Genomic DNA, 18,226 nt, shown 5'->3' on the forward strand with positions numbered 1-18,226 from the left:
TTGGGTCGAATCTAAATGCCCTTTTTGAAACCCCAAAACATCGATCATGTCCTTCATTTCCTGTTTTGCTGACCCCATTCTGGGCCTTCTCTTTATTTTTTTGGCTGAACATAAATGGCTGTTTAACCTAATTTAAAAAAGGAGGGCTGTTTCTCGAAAATACATAAAAAATCCACAAAAAAATAAAACTTGATTTTCAAAAAAACAACAAAAAAAAAAAATTGATTTTAAAACAAAAAAAAATAAAAAATTGATTTTAAAACAAAAAAACAAAAAATATTGATTTTCTCAAAAACACAAAAAAAAAAAAAAAAAAAATTGATTTTAAAACCCCCCCAAAAAAAAAAAATTGATTTTAAAACCAAAAAAAACAAAATATTGATTTTCTCAAAAACCAAAAAAAAAAAAAAAACTTGATATAAAAAAAAAAAAAAAAAAAAAAATTGATTTTAAAACCCCAAAAAAAAAAAAAAATTGATTTTAAAACCAAAAAAAAAAAAAAATTGATTTTAAAACCCAAAAAAAAAAAAAATTGATTTTAAAACCAAAAAAAAAAAAAAAAATTGATTTTAAAACCAAAAAAAACAAAATATTGATTTTCTCAAAAACCAAAAAAAAAAAAAACTTGATTTAAAAAATAAAAAAAAAAATTGATTTTAAAACCAAAATAAAAAAAAAACTTTATTTGCAAAAAAAAAAATAAAAAAAATAAAAAACTTGATTTTAAAAAAAGCAAAAAAGTAAAAAACTTGATTTAAAAAAAAAAAAAAAAAAAAAAAAAAAAGCCTGTTTGCGAAAATCAAAAAGCCAAAAATATTTTTTGTGGATTATGTATAAATATTTAAATATAATTATATTTTTCGAAATTATTAAGATATCATTATATTTTTGTCTATGAACATTTTATACTAAATGCAGAACTGAATGCATAACAACCATTAATAAAAACATCTCCTTATAGGAATTAAATAAATGTGTGGTTTGTTATTTCAATGCTTAGTATCAGTTTGGTTATAATTGTCAAAAAGTTGTTTACAGTGGCAATGGAGCTTTTATTTAGACATTTAAAATGAAAATACAGTTGGCACTACAACTGCTCGACCATAACCTAGGAGAAAGCCCAAAAGAAAGGCAAGCAATAAATATAATTCAAGATTTCATCCATATTTTTTTATTGTAAAAAATTAAATATCATGGCCCATTGCAATGGCCCCCTACCCATAAAATAATTAACATATTGCTGTCTAACTTGACGGGCACTTTGGGGGGCCAAGCCAGTACGGACATTATCCAGGCCCGTAAGGTTGTCATCTATAAGTCCGGCCTCAGGCCCAACTGTGCCTATATAATTCTGAGAATGTTTGTTTAAAAAGTTGTGCAGAATGCAGCACGATAAAATGATAAAATTAAGTTTGTATTCCGCCAAATTAATGGCTGTTTGAAACAGGCGGAACCGGCTGGCCAGAATTCCAAACGCATTCTCAACCACTCTTCTAGCTCTGGCCAGCCGGAAATTAAAAACCCTCCTCTCCGGGGTGAGGGTTCTTTGGGGGAATGGCCTCATGAGGTGCTTGCTCAGAGCGAAGGCTTCATCGGCAATGAAGACAAAGGGGAGTCCTTCCACATTATCCGCATCAGGTGGCAATCCCAGGCCACCACTCTGGAGACGCTGGCAGAACTCCGTCTGGGCAAATACTCCTCCATCCGACATCCGGCCATTCTTCCCCACGTCCACATATAAAAATTCATAGTGTGCCGACACCACCGCCATTAAAACAATACTGTGGAACCCTTTATAATTGAAATAGTATGACCCCGAATGGGGTGGTGGCACAATGTGGACATGTTTCCCATCTATAGCCCCTCCACAATTGGGAAAGTCCCAACGGCTGGCAAAATGGGATGCCACAGTCTGCCATTCCTGTGGCGTTGAAGGAAACTGGGGAATCAAACAAGAAAACCAAAATCAATTAATTTGGAAGCTAACATTGCAATAAAATTAGACAATTAAAAACATTATTCCCCAGCATCAGTATAACATTAAATAATTTAATTCTTCAGGAAAAACTAATATGGAAAGGCACACTTATCAGATTGCTCACCCCCTCTGATGGAACATTGATTACATTTTAGGGGGTTGTGAAATCCGTAAAATAGATTACTTTTAGGACACGCAGGAATTTAGGGACTAAAAAGGCTACAAGACTGCAGTTGTCGCACTCTGCAGTTGCAGTTGCTAACCAGCTTACAGTAAATGAGGTAATGTAAAAAGGCATTCATGTTGCAAGGAGTACACAATCACATGCAAGGGCAATTAATGAAAACACTTTGAAGCTTTCATATGATTTGATGATGGAAATCAGCAGAGCTTCTGCTCATTTACTAAAGCACTGGAACAAATGCACTTGTAGAGTGCACATGCATTTTGCAAAGTGCAACATATATTTGCTTTAGACAAATCAACACCACAGAACATTCAAGCAAATTTTTACGAGGGTGGGGGGGGGGTTGTGAAATCTAGCTAATTGCTAATTAGCAGCACACTATTTGGAGTGAGTTTAGGTGGGGGGGGGGGGTTGGGAAATCTAGCTAATTGCTAATTAGCAGCACACTATTTGGAGTGAGTTTAGGTGGGGGGGGTTGTGAAATCTAGCTAATTGCTAATTAGCAGCACACTATTTGGAGTGAGTTTAGGTGGGGGGGGGTTGTGAAATCTAGCTAATTGCTAATTAGCAGCACACTATTTGGAGTGAGTTTAGGTGGGGGGGTTGGGAAATCTAGCTAATTGCTAATTAGCAGCACACTAAATACACTCAAACAAAATACATTCAAAATGAGTAGACTAGGTGGATATGTTGCCATCACTGCATGCTGGGGAGGTTATTGAAGGAAAATATACATGCATGACAAAAAATAACAGGAAAAAAATCCAGCATGTGTGAGGATAAAAAGGGGACATTCACACTATATTGCAATGATGGTAAGTAGTGTTTGAAGCAAGAAATACATTACATTATCAAAGATTACATAAAAGAACATGTGATGCTAATAAAAGCAAAATATCTTACCTTAATATAGTCCTTCTGCAGGACCTGGATGATGGCAGAACAGGTCTCTGGGATAATGATCCCCAGAGCCTGGGGGGAGATGCCTGTCGAGAACTTAAGGTCCTGCAGGCTTCTCCCTGTGGCCAAATACCGCAAGGTAGCGACCAGCCTCTGCTCCGGAGTGATGGCTTGCCTCATGCAGGTATCCTGCCTGCTGATATAGGGGGTCAGCAAAGCCACCAAACGGTCAAAAACGGGGTCCGTCATCCGGAGAAAGTTCCTGAAATCCTCAGGATTATTCTCACGGATCTCACGGAGCAATGGCATGTGACAGAACTGGTCACGCTGGAGCAACCAATTCTTGGTCCATGAACTCCTCCTCACCCTGTTCATGGACTGGTCTTGGGCTGAAGAATAAACTACAGCACCAAACACATACAATGCACGAGCTCGACGACGAGTACGTACAGGTAACATGGTTTCAAAACGGTCGGCTGGTCAGAACGCACTAAACAGAACGCACTGAAGAACAGCAAGGCCTGTGAAGAACGACCTGAAAATCAGGAACGAGCGGCCAATAAAACAAAGATTTCTCAATGCCAACTGACCAAACGCACTGAAAAGCAGATACAAACCTCACAAGCACAGACTGAACAACAGTTAAAACGAACTGAAAAATACGAGTCTCACAAGCGCGAATCGTCTCTCACCAAACTTCTACTAACACGAGATAAACACGAGATTAGCAGAAGGAGCCCAAAGGGTGTCGTACGGGCTATTGAACTTCCGTTTTATAGTCTCGTCGGACTTGGTGTACGTCACCGCGTACTAAGCTGTCGTACTTTTGTGTGGTCGTGTGTAGGCAAGTCCGTTCGTAAGAAAGTCTGCCGCAAGTCCGCCGAAGGTACGCCGGAAGTATGTCGGACAGGCTGTCCGACTTTTGTAGCTGAAAAGTCCGACCGTGTGTACGCGGCATAATGCCGCGTACACACGGTCGGACTTTCCGGCATACTTGGTCCGGCGGACCAGAGTGTGCCGGACAATCCGCCCGTGTGTGGGCGCCGGCGGACTTTTCTGGCGGACTTCTTCCCAAAAGCCCGCCGGACCTAGATTTGAAACAAGTTTTAAATCTTTCCGTCGGACTCAGTTTCGGGCGGAAAGTCCGCTCGTGTGTGTGCTGGTCCGACGGAAAGCCCGCTCGTGTGTATGCTGGTCCGACGGACCAGATACGACACGAGGGCAGGGTATTGCATCTCGCGCTCGCTGCAATAGGAAAAACAAATTTTCCTATTGCGGCGAGCGCGGGGCATACCAGGCCCTTAGGTCTGGTATGGATTATAAAGGGAACCCCCTACGCCGAAAAAACGGCATGGGGTCCCCCCTAAAATCCATACCAGACCCCCGATCTGAGCACGCAGCCTGGCCGGTCAGGAAAGGGGGTGGGGACGAGCGAGCGCCCCCCCTCCTGAACCGTACCAGGCCGCATGCCCTCAACATGGGGGGTGGGTGCTTTGGGGGAGGGGGGCGCTCTGCGCCCCCCCCAAAGCACCTTGTCCCCATGTTGATGAGGACAAGGGCCTCTTCCCGACAACCCTGGCCGTTGGTTGTCGGGGTCTGCGGGCGGGGGCTTATCGGAATCTGGGAGCCCCCTTTAATAAGGGGGCCCCCAGATCCCGGCCCCCCACCCTATGTAAATGAGTATGGGGTACATGGTACCCCTACCCATTTACCTAGGAAAAAAGTGTAAGTAATAAAACAAACTACACAGGTTTTTAAAATATTTTATTAAACAGCTCCGGGGGGGGGGGATCTTCCTCCGGCTTCGGGGGTCTTCTTCCGGCTTCGGGGGTCCCTCCGCTTCATCTTCTCCCGGCGTCCGGTTGGTTCTTCTCCGCTCTCCGGCCTCTTCTCCCGGTGTCCCAGGTCTTCGGCCGGCCCCTCCGCTGTCTTCATGTAGCTCTATTGCCAGCGGAGGTCTTGGCTTCTTGGCTTCTTGGCTTCTTGTCTTCTCTTCTCTTCTCTTCCCCCAGATGTTGACACGACGCTCTCTCCGGCTGGACTGGTCTCTGAGGGCTGCGTTGTGACATATAGGCGGAGACCCCGCCCCCATATGATGTCACAGTCCCAGCATGCCCAGGGACTGTGACATCATATGGGGGCGGGGTCTCCGCCTATATAAGTCACAACGCAGCCCTCAGAGACCAGTCCAGCCGGAGAGAGCGTCGTGTCAACATCTGGGGGAAGAGAAGAGAAGAGAAGACAAGAAGCCAAGAAGCCAAGAAGCCAAGAAGCCAAGAAGCCAAGACCTCCGCTGGCAATAGAGCTACATGAAGACAGCGGAGGGGCCGGCCGAAGACCTGGGACACCGGGAGAAGAGGCCGGAGAGCGGAGAAGAACCAACCGAACGCCGGGAGAAGATGAAGCGGAGGGACCCCCGAAGCTGGAAGAAGACCCCCGAAGCCGGAGGAAGATCCCCCCCCCCGGAGCTGTTTAATAAAATATTTTAAAAACCTGTGTAGTGTGTTTTATTACTTACACTTTTTTCCTAGGTAAATGGGTAGGGGTACCATGTACCCCATACTCATTTACATAGGGTGGGGGGCCGGGATCTGGGGGCCCCCTTATTAAAGGGGGCTCCCAGATTCCGATAAGCCCCCGCCCGCAGACCCCGACAACCAACGGCCAGGGTTGTCGGGAAGAGGCCCTTGTCCTCATCAACATGGGGACAAGGTGCTTTGGGGGGGGGCGCAGGGCGCCCCCCTCCCCCAAAGCACCCACCCCCCATGTTGAGGGCATGCGGCCTGGTACGGTTCAGGAGGGGGGGGGCGCTCGCTCGTCCCCATCCCCTTTCCTGACCGGCCAGGCTGCGTGCTCGGATCGGGGTCTGGTATGGATTTTAGGGGGGCCCCCACGCCGTTTTTTCGGCGTAGGGGTTCCCCTTTATAATCCATACCAGACCTAAGGGCCTGGTATGCCCCGCGACGGGGCTCGCAAGGTGTCAATCTCGCCGATAAAAGCGGCAAGATTGACATCCTTTTCTAGTCCCGTCGCACCTGAATCACGTTCAAAATGAACGGACTTGTCCGTGTGTGGGCAAGTCCGTTCATTCTGAAAGTCCGCCGGAACTCCGGCGAAAGTCCGTCGGAAAGACGGGCGGACTTAGCCCGCCGGAAAGTCCCGGCGTGTGTGGGCAAGTCCGTCCGTTTTAAAGTCCGGCGCATCTGGCGGACAAAGTCCGTCGGAAAGTGTGCCGGACCAAGTAGGATAGAAAGTCCGACCGTGTGTACGCGGCATAAGAGTTGTTTTTTTTGCATATACCTTTCTTTGAGTATATGGCGATGAAAATTTACATTTCTGTTGAATATTACTATTATTCAAATCAACAGACTTCACAGTCAACTCCAGAATCAGCATCATTATCCCTCGCCTCTGACTTTGTCACGTGTTCATAAGCTAAACACTGAGCATGTGCAGAAGACTGAGCTTGCAATAATTGTTAAAAAAGCAATACAACTTTCTTTTTCTTTAAACGATTCCAATAATGCATTCATTTTATGTTCTAATGCATCTTTTTCAATCATTAATTGTTCAATATATAAATTCTCCTGTGTTTGTGCAATTTCTGTTACACTTTGCCTTTGTTTTCCTGGCATATCAAAAACCATTGCATTGAAAACCTTAACTAGTTTCATGACATTACTTAATTTTCTCTTAGATTTAGCTAATGAAAATCTATTCTTCTCAATTTCTTTATTTGCCTGTAGGCATTGATTATACTTTGATTGCCATAACTCAGTGTCTGAAATATAACTGGCTAAACCTTCAAATTCTAAATTACTTTCTTCGGCTATCACATTAATACAATTCATATTTTGGTACTCACCGAATATAAAACTTTTCCGTTATCCGCTGGACTCTAATTAAACCATCTGTCAAGACTTCTGTATTTCCAAAATCCTCTGGTCTTCACACAATCAAACATCAAAAACATCAATCGAGCGATTCTAGGTTCTTTCAATATTTTGCGAAGTATTCCTGTTCGTCACTTTTCTCCCCTCTGATCAACGGAAGAAGTGGCAAAAACTTCTGATGATTGAAACTGGCTGGCGTTCGCAAGAATATAACAAGGTCCTGTATGGCTATAAAGGGGAACCCAGCGCCAACATTTTTTTAAAAAATGGCGTGGGGTCCCCCCTAAAAATCCATACCAGACCCTTATCCGAGCACGCAACCTGGCAGGCCGCAGGAAAAGAGGGGGGACGAGAGAGCGCCCCCCCCCTGAACCGTACCAGGCCACATGCCCTCAACATTGGGAGGGTGCTTTGGGGTAGCCCCCCAAAACACCTTGTCCCCATGTTGATGAGGACAAGGGCCTCATCCCCACAACCCTGGCCGGTGGTTGTGGGGGTCTGCAGGCGGGGGGCTTATTGTAATCTGGAAGCCCCCTTTAACAAGGGGACCCCCCAGATCCCGGCCCTCCCCCTGTGTGAAATGGTAAGGGCCTACCATTTCACTAAAAAAACGTCAAAAATGTTAAAAATGACAAGAGACAGTTTTTGACAATTCCTTTATTTAAATGTTTCTTCTTTCTTCTATCTTTTGTCTTCCTTCATCTTCTTCTTCTTCTGGTTCTTCCTCCGGTGTTCTCGTCCAGCATCTCTTCCGCGGCATCTTCTTCCGTTCTTCTTCTCATCGGGCCGCTCCGCATCCATGGCATGGAGGGAGGCTCCCGCTCTTTTTTTCTTCTTCTTCTCTTCATCTTCTTCTCTTCATCGTCTTCTCTTCATCATCTTCTCTTCATCTTCTTGTCTTTATCTTCTTTTTGGGCTGCTCCGCATCCATGCTGGCATGGAGGGAGGCTCCCGCTGTGTGACACTTCTCCTCTTCTGACGGTTCTTAAATAACGGGGGGCATGGCCACCCGGTGTCCCCACACCCACCGCTGATGCACGGTGACTTGACGGGACTTTCCTGTGGCGTCACAGGGAATGCCACAGGGAAGTCTTGTCATGTCCCTGTGCGTCAGAGGGGGTGGGGTCACCAGGTGGCCCCACCCCCCCATTATTTAAGAACCGTCAGAAGAGGAGAAGCATCACACAGCGGGAGCCTCCCTCCATGCCAGCATGGATGGGGAGCGGCCCGGAAAGAAGATGAAGACAAGAAGATGAAGACAAGAAGATGAAGAAAAGATGGAATGGAATTTAGGGGGACCCCACACATCATTTTTTTTTTAAATTTTGGCCGGGGTTCCCCTTAATATCCATACCAGACCTGAAGGGCCTGGTATGGAATATAGGGGGACCCCCACGTCATTTTTAGAAAAAAATTTGGTTCGGGGTTCCCCTGTGGGGAATTCCCATGCCATTTTTATCAATGAACTTTTATGTGTATTGTCGGACCGGCAATGCATTAATAGCCGCTAGTAGTTTTAAAAGACTTTTTTCCTTTGAAATGTCATTTTGCTGTCAGACTGTTCTAAACACGGGGAAACATGTGCCCCTTTACAGGCATACTATAGAAACCCCCAGCTATGAAATTTAAAGGGATATTACACTTTTATTGTTTCACTTTGACCATTATTAAAATCACTGCTCCCGAAAAAACGGCCGTTTTTAAAACTTTTTTTTGCATTGATACATGTCCCCTGGGGCAGGACCCGGGTCCCCAAACACTTTTTATGACAATACCATGCATATAAGCCTTTAAAATGAGCACTTTTGATTTCTCCCATAGACTTTTAAAGGGTGTTCCGCGGCATTAGAATTTGCCGCGAACACCCCAAATTGTTCGCTGTTAAGCGAACTTGCGATCAGCCCATGTTTGAGTCGAACATGAGTTCGACTCGAACTCGAAGCTCATCCCTAGTGGCAATATGATGGGGCAGTTTTGATGGGGACATGTGATGGGTGTTGTGATATGCTTTGCTGGGGGCAATGTGATGCGATTTGTGGGGGGTGTTGTGATGTGAATTGCGGAGGATGTTGTGATGCGATTTTTGGGGATCAATGTGATGCCATTTGCTGGGGGTGTTGTGAAGCGATTTGCGGGGTGCTATGTGATGCGATTTGCGGGGGTGTTGTGATGCGATTTGCATGGAGCGATGTGATGCCATTTGTGGGGGGTGTTGTGATGCGATTTGTGGGGAGCTGTATGATGCAATTTGTGGGGGGGGTGATGCGATTTGCGGGGGTTGTTGTGATGCAATTTTCTTGGGGCGATGTGATGTCATAGAAATTAATCTTTACTTGGTCTAGGCCATTTGCAGGTAGGCAATGCAAGAAATAATGCAATTGTAATTTATTTCCTGGTTCCTGGAGGGAGGAGGGGAAGAGAGTTTTGCATAGCTAAGGGGCAGCAACTTCCTCTGACACTGCCGTAGCTATGGAAACCTGACCTGAAACCTATCAGACTGCTTGTGCTGCACTGAGCATGTGCAAGATCTGCAAGGATGAGATCCAGGAAGAAATACAGTCTGGCTTCAGATGCCCACACTTAAGATGGCCACACCTGCTGGAAGTTTATAAAATAACAAACTAATGCTATAAACTAACAAAGCAAGCCTTAGTTTACAGACTCATTTTACTAGAATACATAAAGCTTGTTTATTATAGGGGTATTTTTATTTAAAAAGTATACATTCGGCCGGAACACCGCTTTAAAAAAAGAAAAAAGACGAGTTCTGCGGTGCTTTCAAAGCGCTTGGAAGTGCTGCCCATTCATTTCAATGGGTAGGGGCATTTTGGGAGCACTATTTATAATGCTCAAAGCCCGCCCCAAAGATGCTGCTTGCAGGACTTTTTCTAATGTCCCGCAAGCGCACCGCCCCAGTGTAAAAGCACTCACACAAATAAATCGGAGGCAGTTTTCAGGCGCTATTTCTAGCGCTGAAATGTCAGAAAACTGCCGCAGTGTGAAAGGGGTCTAGCAGAAATACCAGATATTCACCCAGATGGATTAAATCAATGCTGATCAACTTCCACCTCTTTGCAGCAACTTTGATCAACCTCCCCCACACCGTTGAGCAAACAGGTCACTTACCAAAAGGTTTGTCCCCACAAGCAAGGCCCAGACATGCTTGTTTATATCCTTCCAGCAGTGCCACTCCGCTCAAGCCAGCTTCCGATGAGAACAGACTGTGCCACGGAATGTCAGACCTCCAGGTAGTATCTCCAATATCACCCGAGGTATCCAGACAATGGCCGCAATCACATTACATAGAAAAGAAAAAGCCTCCATAGTGCATAATCCTTAAGTATATATAGAATCACAGATTATACACTTCCATCATATACAGGAGTATACACAGAACTTGACTTAGATTTGTCTACCCCTGACATGCTCATCGTGTTTTAGTTCCTTGATGATGTACATGTGACCTGTTTTCATGCCCTGCAGTTGTTGGATTTCTCATTGCCATGTCCGGTTATGGCGCACTATATGTTCGGGTACATCTGTTGGCCCCTCTTTGCCCTGCCCGGCGCAGGGGGGCCTCCCAGGGACTCTGTTTCCTTTTTGGGGGGCCTTTTCATGTGGCGTCCTTGCGGGCATCTAGATGCATGGCTCGGCTGCCCTCTCTGCATCGGTGGGTCGCCACTGCATGACCCACCTCTCAGGCCTACGCCTGTGGGGTGCGCCGTGCAGTGATGGCTCGGGGTCCCCCCGTCCTGTTTGACATCTTTTACATATTGCCCCCTTCTTCCAAAAGATCTGAATATACAGTAGGTCCCCTTTTTTGTTTAATATGTTCACATAATAAATATGGAGAACCATGGATGCATCTGTGCTTGACATGATCCTCCTATCCTGTGGTCTTACTATGTAGCCGGCTATTATATTGTTACGATGCTCCTGGCTGCTAAGATACAGTTGGCTGCGCTTCTGTCTCCTCTCACAGAAGAGTGGGAGGAGTTCTGGGCTAATCCTGGCTGGAGTGAGAATGTGGGGATGCCGCAGAGAGTTCGGTGTCACTGCAAAATCACTCTCACCTGGAGGTTACTTTTTCTTTGAGCTCTTCCATGCTAATTGACGTGATCCATGCTAATTGACAGATCAGTGTCAAGCCCGACCCCTCCCCTCTCAGTCTTTTAAATGCTGCAGTGATCAGTGTCAGTCTGTCATTGCCCTGAACGGAGGCGAACCGTTTGGCCATAGATGCTGCAAGATCTGACGCCCACTAACTAAAGAGCCTTATACCGGTATGTAAGCTTTTGCCTTGTCGCTTTATATAAGTCCAGGCACTTTACTTACTTCACATTGATTTACCTTCTCTCACACAGCACTCTCTCTGTTTGTTTGCAGACTCTGCTGGTGTGAAGATCAATGTTCATGTGAGCTAATCAATGACCATTCAATGGGTACCCCACACTCCCTTCATATAGCCCTTTTTTCTGCTCGCCCTAGATTCACCACTGTAAATTTTCTAGCACTCAGGTACGATACTATTTACTGAGCTGACTATGACCCTTGGACTGACATTTTTGACTTAGATAATCTTTAATTGAATACCATATTTTTCATTATCCTTTTCAGACATCCACTTGGGTCTGTGCCTTCCTGACACAGTACCCTCTTGGACGGGCTCTGTGATTCGGTGTCTCTTTTTTTGGGGGTGGATCAGTGTGGGCAGAGTGGGGCCAGCCACACACACCCAGGCTCCGGTTTTTGGATGCATGGTTGGTTATGACATATCCAGCACCGTGATTTGGGCAATGGGTGCTCCAACACTGTCATGTTTGGGTAGGCTGTTTCTCTTGTTTTGGTTTCATAGACTTCATGTTCTCTATGCAATGCTATGACAATATTATGTGGTAGAAAATGTTGTATTTATTTATATTTTTTCCAATCTTGTATTTCACCATACAGTAAGAGCTTGTCCCACGTCAGTTTCAGTCCCAAAATGTGTAGCCTTCGTGGAAGACATTACAAACATCCTTATCCAATGCACATCAGTACAGCCGTGTTTCAGCTTTTTATTGTGTTCATTGTGTTATGTTTATTAACTATGCTAATGTTTGGTATACATATATAATTTTTTCTATGGAATAAAATTGTTTTTACATTACGCTGTTGCCGTTAAAGTTCCACAACCTTATTTGGGGGTATTTTTTTCACCATACACAGAACTCAGAGCACACACCGCTCCGAACTGCAGCCGTGTATGATGGAGTCCAGGCAGTGACATGGAGGCTTTTTATTTTCTATGTAATGTGATTGCGACCATTGTCTGGATACCTCGGGTGATATTGTATTTTTGCACATTATATGTTATACAGATTGAAGTAGCTGTGAATAGGTTGGATAAGATCATCCCTTGCTCACATGCATAAAAATGCATTAGCAAGACATTTTGGACAATTTCATGCTCCCAACTTTGTGGGAACAGTTTGGGGACAGCCCCTTCCTGTTTCAACAGGACTGCACACCAGTGCACAAAGCAAGGTCCATAAAAACATGGATGAGTGAGTTTGGGGTGGAGGAACTTGACTGGCCTGCACAGAGTCCTGGCCTCAACCCGATAGGACACCTTTGAGATGAATTAGAGCAGAGACTGTGAGCCAGGTCTTCTCGGCCAACATCAGTGCCTGCCCTTACAATTGTGGTTCTGGAAGAATGGTCAAACATTCCCATAGACACACTCCTAAACCTTGTGGACAGTCTTCCCAGAAGAGATGAAGCTGTTATAGCTGCAAAGGGTGGGCCAACTCCATGTTGAACCCTACGGACCAAGACTGGGATGCTATTCAAATTTATGTGTGTGTAAAGGCAGGCATCCCAATACTTTTGGTAATATAGTGTAATAGTCCAGTATTGGATATTTAGGCTCCATGTACACTGGCTTAATACATTGCTGCTACTGCAAGAGTTTTGTGTTCTGCCTGTAGAAGCAGCTCCGTGTTCTCCTATGTCTCCATACACATTGGGACAATTACAGACATACTTTGAGCTCAACGTTTAGAGGCAGGAAGAAAAAACCTTCTGGTTCGTGTTTCTGATTGGATCTTTCTGACAGAAAAAAAATGCAAAACTCTCCTAAACTCGTCTAAACTTTGTAAAATAAACTCTCTATATGAAAGTTTTTTTCTGCCAAGTGAACTGACATTTTTTTAAGCCCAGTGTGCATGGATCCTTATGGAGTCTAAAGATGGAATTTGATGACATTCTTATATTTCTATATTATTTATGTGGTTTAGATATAAAACTGTCCCAGAATATTATTGTCTCAGTCAGTCATGTTATACTCACTGTAATTCCTCTATCTGGCTTGCTGTCAGAGCTTCCATCAGATCCCTGAAATGAGGACCCTCCAGATTGTTCCTAGACAGGCTCAGTGTCCTCAGTGTCTGGTTATTTCTTATTCCAGATGCCAGGTGGGGGCAGGAACTGTCTGTCAGGTGATTATCATCCAAACTGTAGAAGAAGAGAAGAATGCTACCAGAAGAAAATTAATTTCTCCCCCAGGAATGAATGTAACTATTCTCTACATGAATGGAACTCATTTCTCTTTATTGGAATCATTAATATTAGATCACTTAATAAAACACAATCGATCATCTACACAATTGGAGGATTTCTCTTTTTGTGGATCCCAATTACATAATGTGACATGGGAAGTGGATGAGATTCAGTTGTGGAGATTCACTTTGATAGGCTCACAGAAGTCTCACTCATGTTGTGGAAACTTCATTGACTAAGGCCCCTTTCACACTGGGGCGGTTTGCAGGCACTATTGCACTAAAAATAGGGCCTGCAAACAGATCCAAAACAGCCGCTGCTGTCTCTCCAGTGTGAAAGCCCAGAGGGCTTTCACACTGGAGTGGTGCGCTAGCAGGACGGGAAAAAAAATCCTGCTAGCAGCATCTTCGGAGCAGTGAAGGATCGGTGTGTATACTGCTCCTTCACCACTCTTGCTCATTGAAATCAATGGGACAGCGCGGCTATACCACCGGCAAAGCGCCTCTGCAGAGGCGCTTTGCGGTGGTTTTTAGCCCTTTCTCAGCTGCTAGTGGGGAGTAAAACCACCCCGCTAGCAGCCGAATACCAACAGTAAAGCACCACTAACAATAGCGGCGCTTTACCGCCGACGCCACCCCCTCCCCAGTGTGAAAGGGGCCTAAAATTGACACCATTGTACTTTGGGATTTACTTAGAACATCATAGTGGAGGATTTGATCTTATGGTGTGGAAAAGATTTAATTATTACCGTTCTTTATTTGGACCTTTTTTGAAAATTTGTACTAATATTGCTGCACTAATTTTATATCTGCTAATTATAAATTCTCTTCATTAGTTATCAGTGAAATAGTCTCCATACCATTGTTATATATACACTTATAGGGAGTTTTGTGATGAGGAGTCTCACTTTTATTGTTATATTGTCACATTTATATTGTGTGAATGTTATATACTAGTGCTGCAGTCTTCCATATTATACTAGACGTGATAACTCCACCAAGAGGGATCAGATATAACAATTTCATTTACTACAAAAATACACTTTCATACATGTGAGGAAGGGCAGATCTCCTCCAATCTATTCACAGATACTTCAATCTATATAACATTTAATGTACAAAAATACATAAACATGAAGAGCAACAAAGTTATCTTATAAAATTACAAACATCAAGGGAAAGTTCATTAATGTGTAAAAGCGGATTTCCTACAACCTATTCACCACTACTTCCATCTCCAATCACCATACAGTGACTTGAACACAGCTTTAAAAAAGGAAAAAAGACCAGTTTTGTGGTGCTTTCAAAGAGCTTGGAAGTGCTGCCCATTCGTTTCAAATGGGTAGGGATGTTTTGGGAGCGCTATTTATAATGCTCATAACTTGCCCCAAAGATGCAGGACTTTTTCTAATGTCCCACAAGCGCACCGCCCCAGTGTGAAAGCACTCATACATGTAAATGGGAGGCAGTTTTCAGGTGCTATTTCTAGCGCTAAAATGTCTGAAAACTGCCTCAGTGTGAAAGGGGTCTAACAGAAATACCAGAGATTCATCCAGATGGATTAAATCAATGCTGATCAACTTTCACCTCTTTGCAGCAACTTCAATAAACCTCCACCACACCGGTGAGCAAACATGTCACTTACCAAAAGGTTTGTCCCCACAAGCAAGGCCCAGACACGCTTGTTTATATCCTTCCAGCAGCACCACTCCGCTCAAGCCAGCTTCCGATGAGAACAGACTGTGCCACGGAATGTCAGACCTCCAGGTAGTATCTCCAATATTACCCGAGGTATCCAGACAATAGCCGCAATCACATTACATAGAAAAGAAAAAGCATCCATAGTGCAAAATCCTTAAATATATATAGAATTAGCCCCCTTCCAATTGGTCCAAAATAAAATACTCGGTGGCAGGACACAGACGCCTATCCCCCTTGTTTGAGGAGGTAGGCTGTTTACACTGGATGGATACAAGATGATATGATGTTATAGAGACTCAGAATATGAATCAAACTGATATAATAATTTTGATGAGAAGTTGCCTTACTCTGCGGTGACGAGTTATATGGTTTTAATTATATATTAGTTAAAGAAAGAAAGCAGGAAACACCCCCCCACTGTTTAAGGGGGAGAGGTACCTCTACACCGCCCGATTGTCCGCTTAAGGGCCGGGAGCCGGGTAGGGGTACAAAGTACTAAAAGGACACACTTACTAATCGTAGAAAATATGAGATAAGGCTGAAATTGGTATAGATATGTAAAGATTTGTCTTCATAGGTCGATTGTAAGCTTATATATACCATAATATTGTAGGAAACATAAGCCGATTGTTTACACATCTGGATAATAATATGTCCTTGGCAATGTAATTTGATGTATGTTTTTGTTTTTGTTTTTGTTTTAAGGAAGAGTCTTTTCTCTTCCTAGGTTGTAAAAATTTAATAAAAAGAATCTGATTTAAAAAAAATATATATATAGAATCACAGATTGTACACTTCCATCATATACACGAGTATACACAGAACTCAGAGCACACACCGCTCCAAACTGCAGCCGTGTATGATGGAGTCCAGGCAGTGACATGGAGGTTTTTTCTTTTCTATGTAATGTGATTGCGGCCATTGTCTGGATACCTCGGGTGATATTGTATTTTTGCACATTATATGTTATACAGATTGAAGTAGCTGTGAATTTTTATTATTGATCACTATTTGAGGCGTTATCACATCTACATTAGAAGTGTTGGTATTCGGACACATTGTAGGTTGCAGATTTCTCATTGGTCTCATCACACATTTTATCACTAAGTGTAGGGCTCTATACAGAGAATTATATTATACTATTTGAACTTCTACAGTACCTGACCGCGAGATTGTGTTTCCAGCGCGATACCATTGCGCTGGTTCTCGGCGACAGGGTACTGTGAATGTCGCGCTGGCTCGCTCATCGGGAAAGGAAAACTTTGTTTTCCTTCCGCGATGAGTGACAGGCAGCGCTGACAGCTGTCTGATATGAATCCTGAGGCGGGAACACCGTGCCAAATTTTAAATGAAAAAACCGGCATGGGTTCCCCCCTCGGAGGCATACCAGGCCCTTAGGTCTGGCATGGATTGTAAGGGGAACCCCCTATGCCGAAAAATCGGCGTGGTGGTCCCCCCCCCAATCCATACCAGACCCTTATCCGAGCACGCAGCCCGGCCGGCCAGGAAGGGGGGTGGGGACGAGCGAGCGCCCCCCCCTCCTGAGCCGTACCAGGCTGCATGCCCTCAACATGGGGGGGTGGGTGCCTTGGGGGAGGGGGCGCCCTGCGGCCCCCCACCCCAAAGCACCTTGTCCCCATGTTGATGAGGACAAGGGCCTCTTCCCGACAACCCTGGCCGTTGGTTGTCGGGGTCTGCGGGCGTGGGGCTTATCGGAATCTGGGAGCCCCCCTTAATAAGGGGGCCCCCAGATCCCGGCCCCCCACCCTGTGTGAATGAGTTTGGGGTACATGGTACCCCTACCCATTCACCTAGGGAAGTGTCAATATAAAAAAAACCACACTACACAGGTTTTAAGAGTAATTTATTAGTCAGCTCCGGGGTCTTCTTCCGACTTCGGGGGGTCTCCTTCCGACTTCTCCCGGTGTTCGGCCTCTTCTCCCGGTGTTCGACCTCTTCTCCCGAGCCCCGCCGCTATCTTCTTCCAGCTCTATTGCCAGCGAGGGGCCCGGTCTGCTGCCGCTGTCTTGTCGCCGCTGTCTCGTCGCCGCTGTCTCGCCGCCACTGTCTTGTTGCCGCTGTCTCTCCGCTTCTTCTCTTCTTTTCTTCTTCCCCGATGTTGACACGACGCTCTCTCCGGCTCGAATGCTGTGTGCGAGCTGCGGAGCCATTTATATAGGCGGGTAACCCCGCCCCCTTACGACGTCATGGTCCCAGCATGCGCAGGGACTCTGGGGCCACGCCCTCTTATGACGCCAGAGTCCCTGCGCATGCTGGGACCATGACGTCGTAAGGGGGCGGGGTTACCCGCCTATATAAATGGCTCCGCAGCTCGCACACAGCATTCGAGCCGGAGAGAGCGTCGTGTCAACATCGGGGAAGAAGAAAAGAAGAGAAGAAGCGGAGAGACAGCGGCAACAAGACAGTGGCGGCGAGACAGCGGCGACGAGACAGCGGCGACAAGACAGCGGCAGCAGACCGGGCCCCTCGCTGGCAATAGAGCTGGAAGAAGATAGCGGCGGGGCCCGGGAGAAGAGGCCGAACACCGGGAGAAGAGGCCGAACACTGGGAGAAGTCGGAAGGAGACCCCCCGAAGTCGAAAGAAGACCCCGGAGCTGACTAATAAATTACTCTTAAAACCTGTGTAGTGTGTTTTTTTTATATTGACACTTCCCTAGGTGAATGGGTAGGGGTACCATGTACCCCAAACTCATTCACACAGGGTGGGGGGCCGGGATCTGGGGGCCCCCTTATTAAGGGGGCTCCCAGATTCCGATAAGCCCCCCGCCCGCAGACCCCAACAACCAACGGCCAGGGTTGTCGGGAAGAGGCCCTTGTCCTCATCAACATGGGGACAAGGTGCTTTGGGGTGGGGGGCCGCAGGGCGCCCCCTCCCCCAAGGCACCCCCCCATGTTGAGGGCATGCGGCCTGGTACAGCTCAGGAGGGGGGGCGCTCGCTCGTCCCCACCCCCCTTCGTGGCCGGCCGGGCTGCGTGCTCGGATAAGGGTCTGGTATGGATTGGGGGG

The 18,226-nt window shown here is 45.6% G+C and overlaps 1 protein-coding gene across 1 annotated transcript in view; it reads right to left on the reverse strand.

The window, feature by feature from the left end:
* LOC141117755 (NACHT, LRR and PYD domains-containing protein 3-like) overlaps window positions 1–18,226 on the reverse strand; it is a 646,257-nt gene that overhangs the window by 107,623 nt on the left and 520,408 nt on the right. The window contains exon 11 of the mRNA XM_073610770.1: window positions 13,289–13,453. Coding sequence (XP_073466871.1) covers window positions 13,289–13,453 — 165 coding nt within the window. The remainder of the gene's footprint in view (window positions 1–13,288; window positions 13,454–18,226) is intronic.

The sequence above is a fragment of the Aquarana catesbeiana genome, linkage group LG13 (assembly GCF_042186555.1).
Source record: "Aquarana catesbeiana isolate 2022-GZ linkage group LG13, ASM4218655v1, whole genome shotgun sequence".
Classification (NCBI taxonomy): domain Eukaryota; kingdom Metazoa; phylum Chordata; class Amphibia; order Anura; family Ranidae; genus Aquarana; species Aquarana catesbeiana.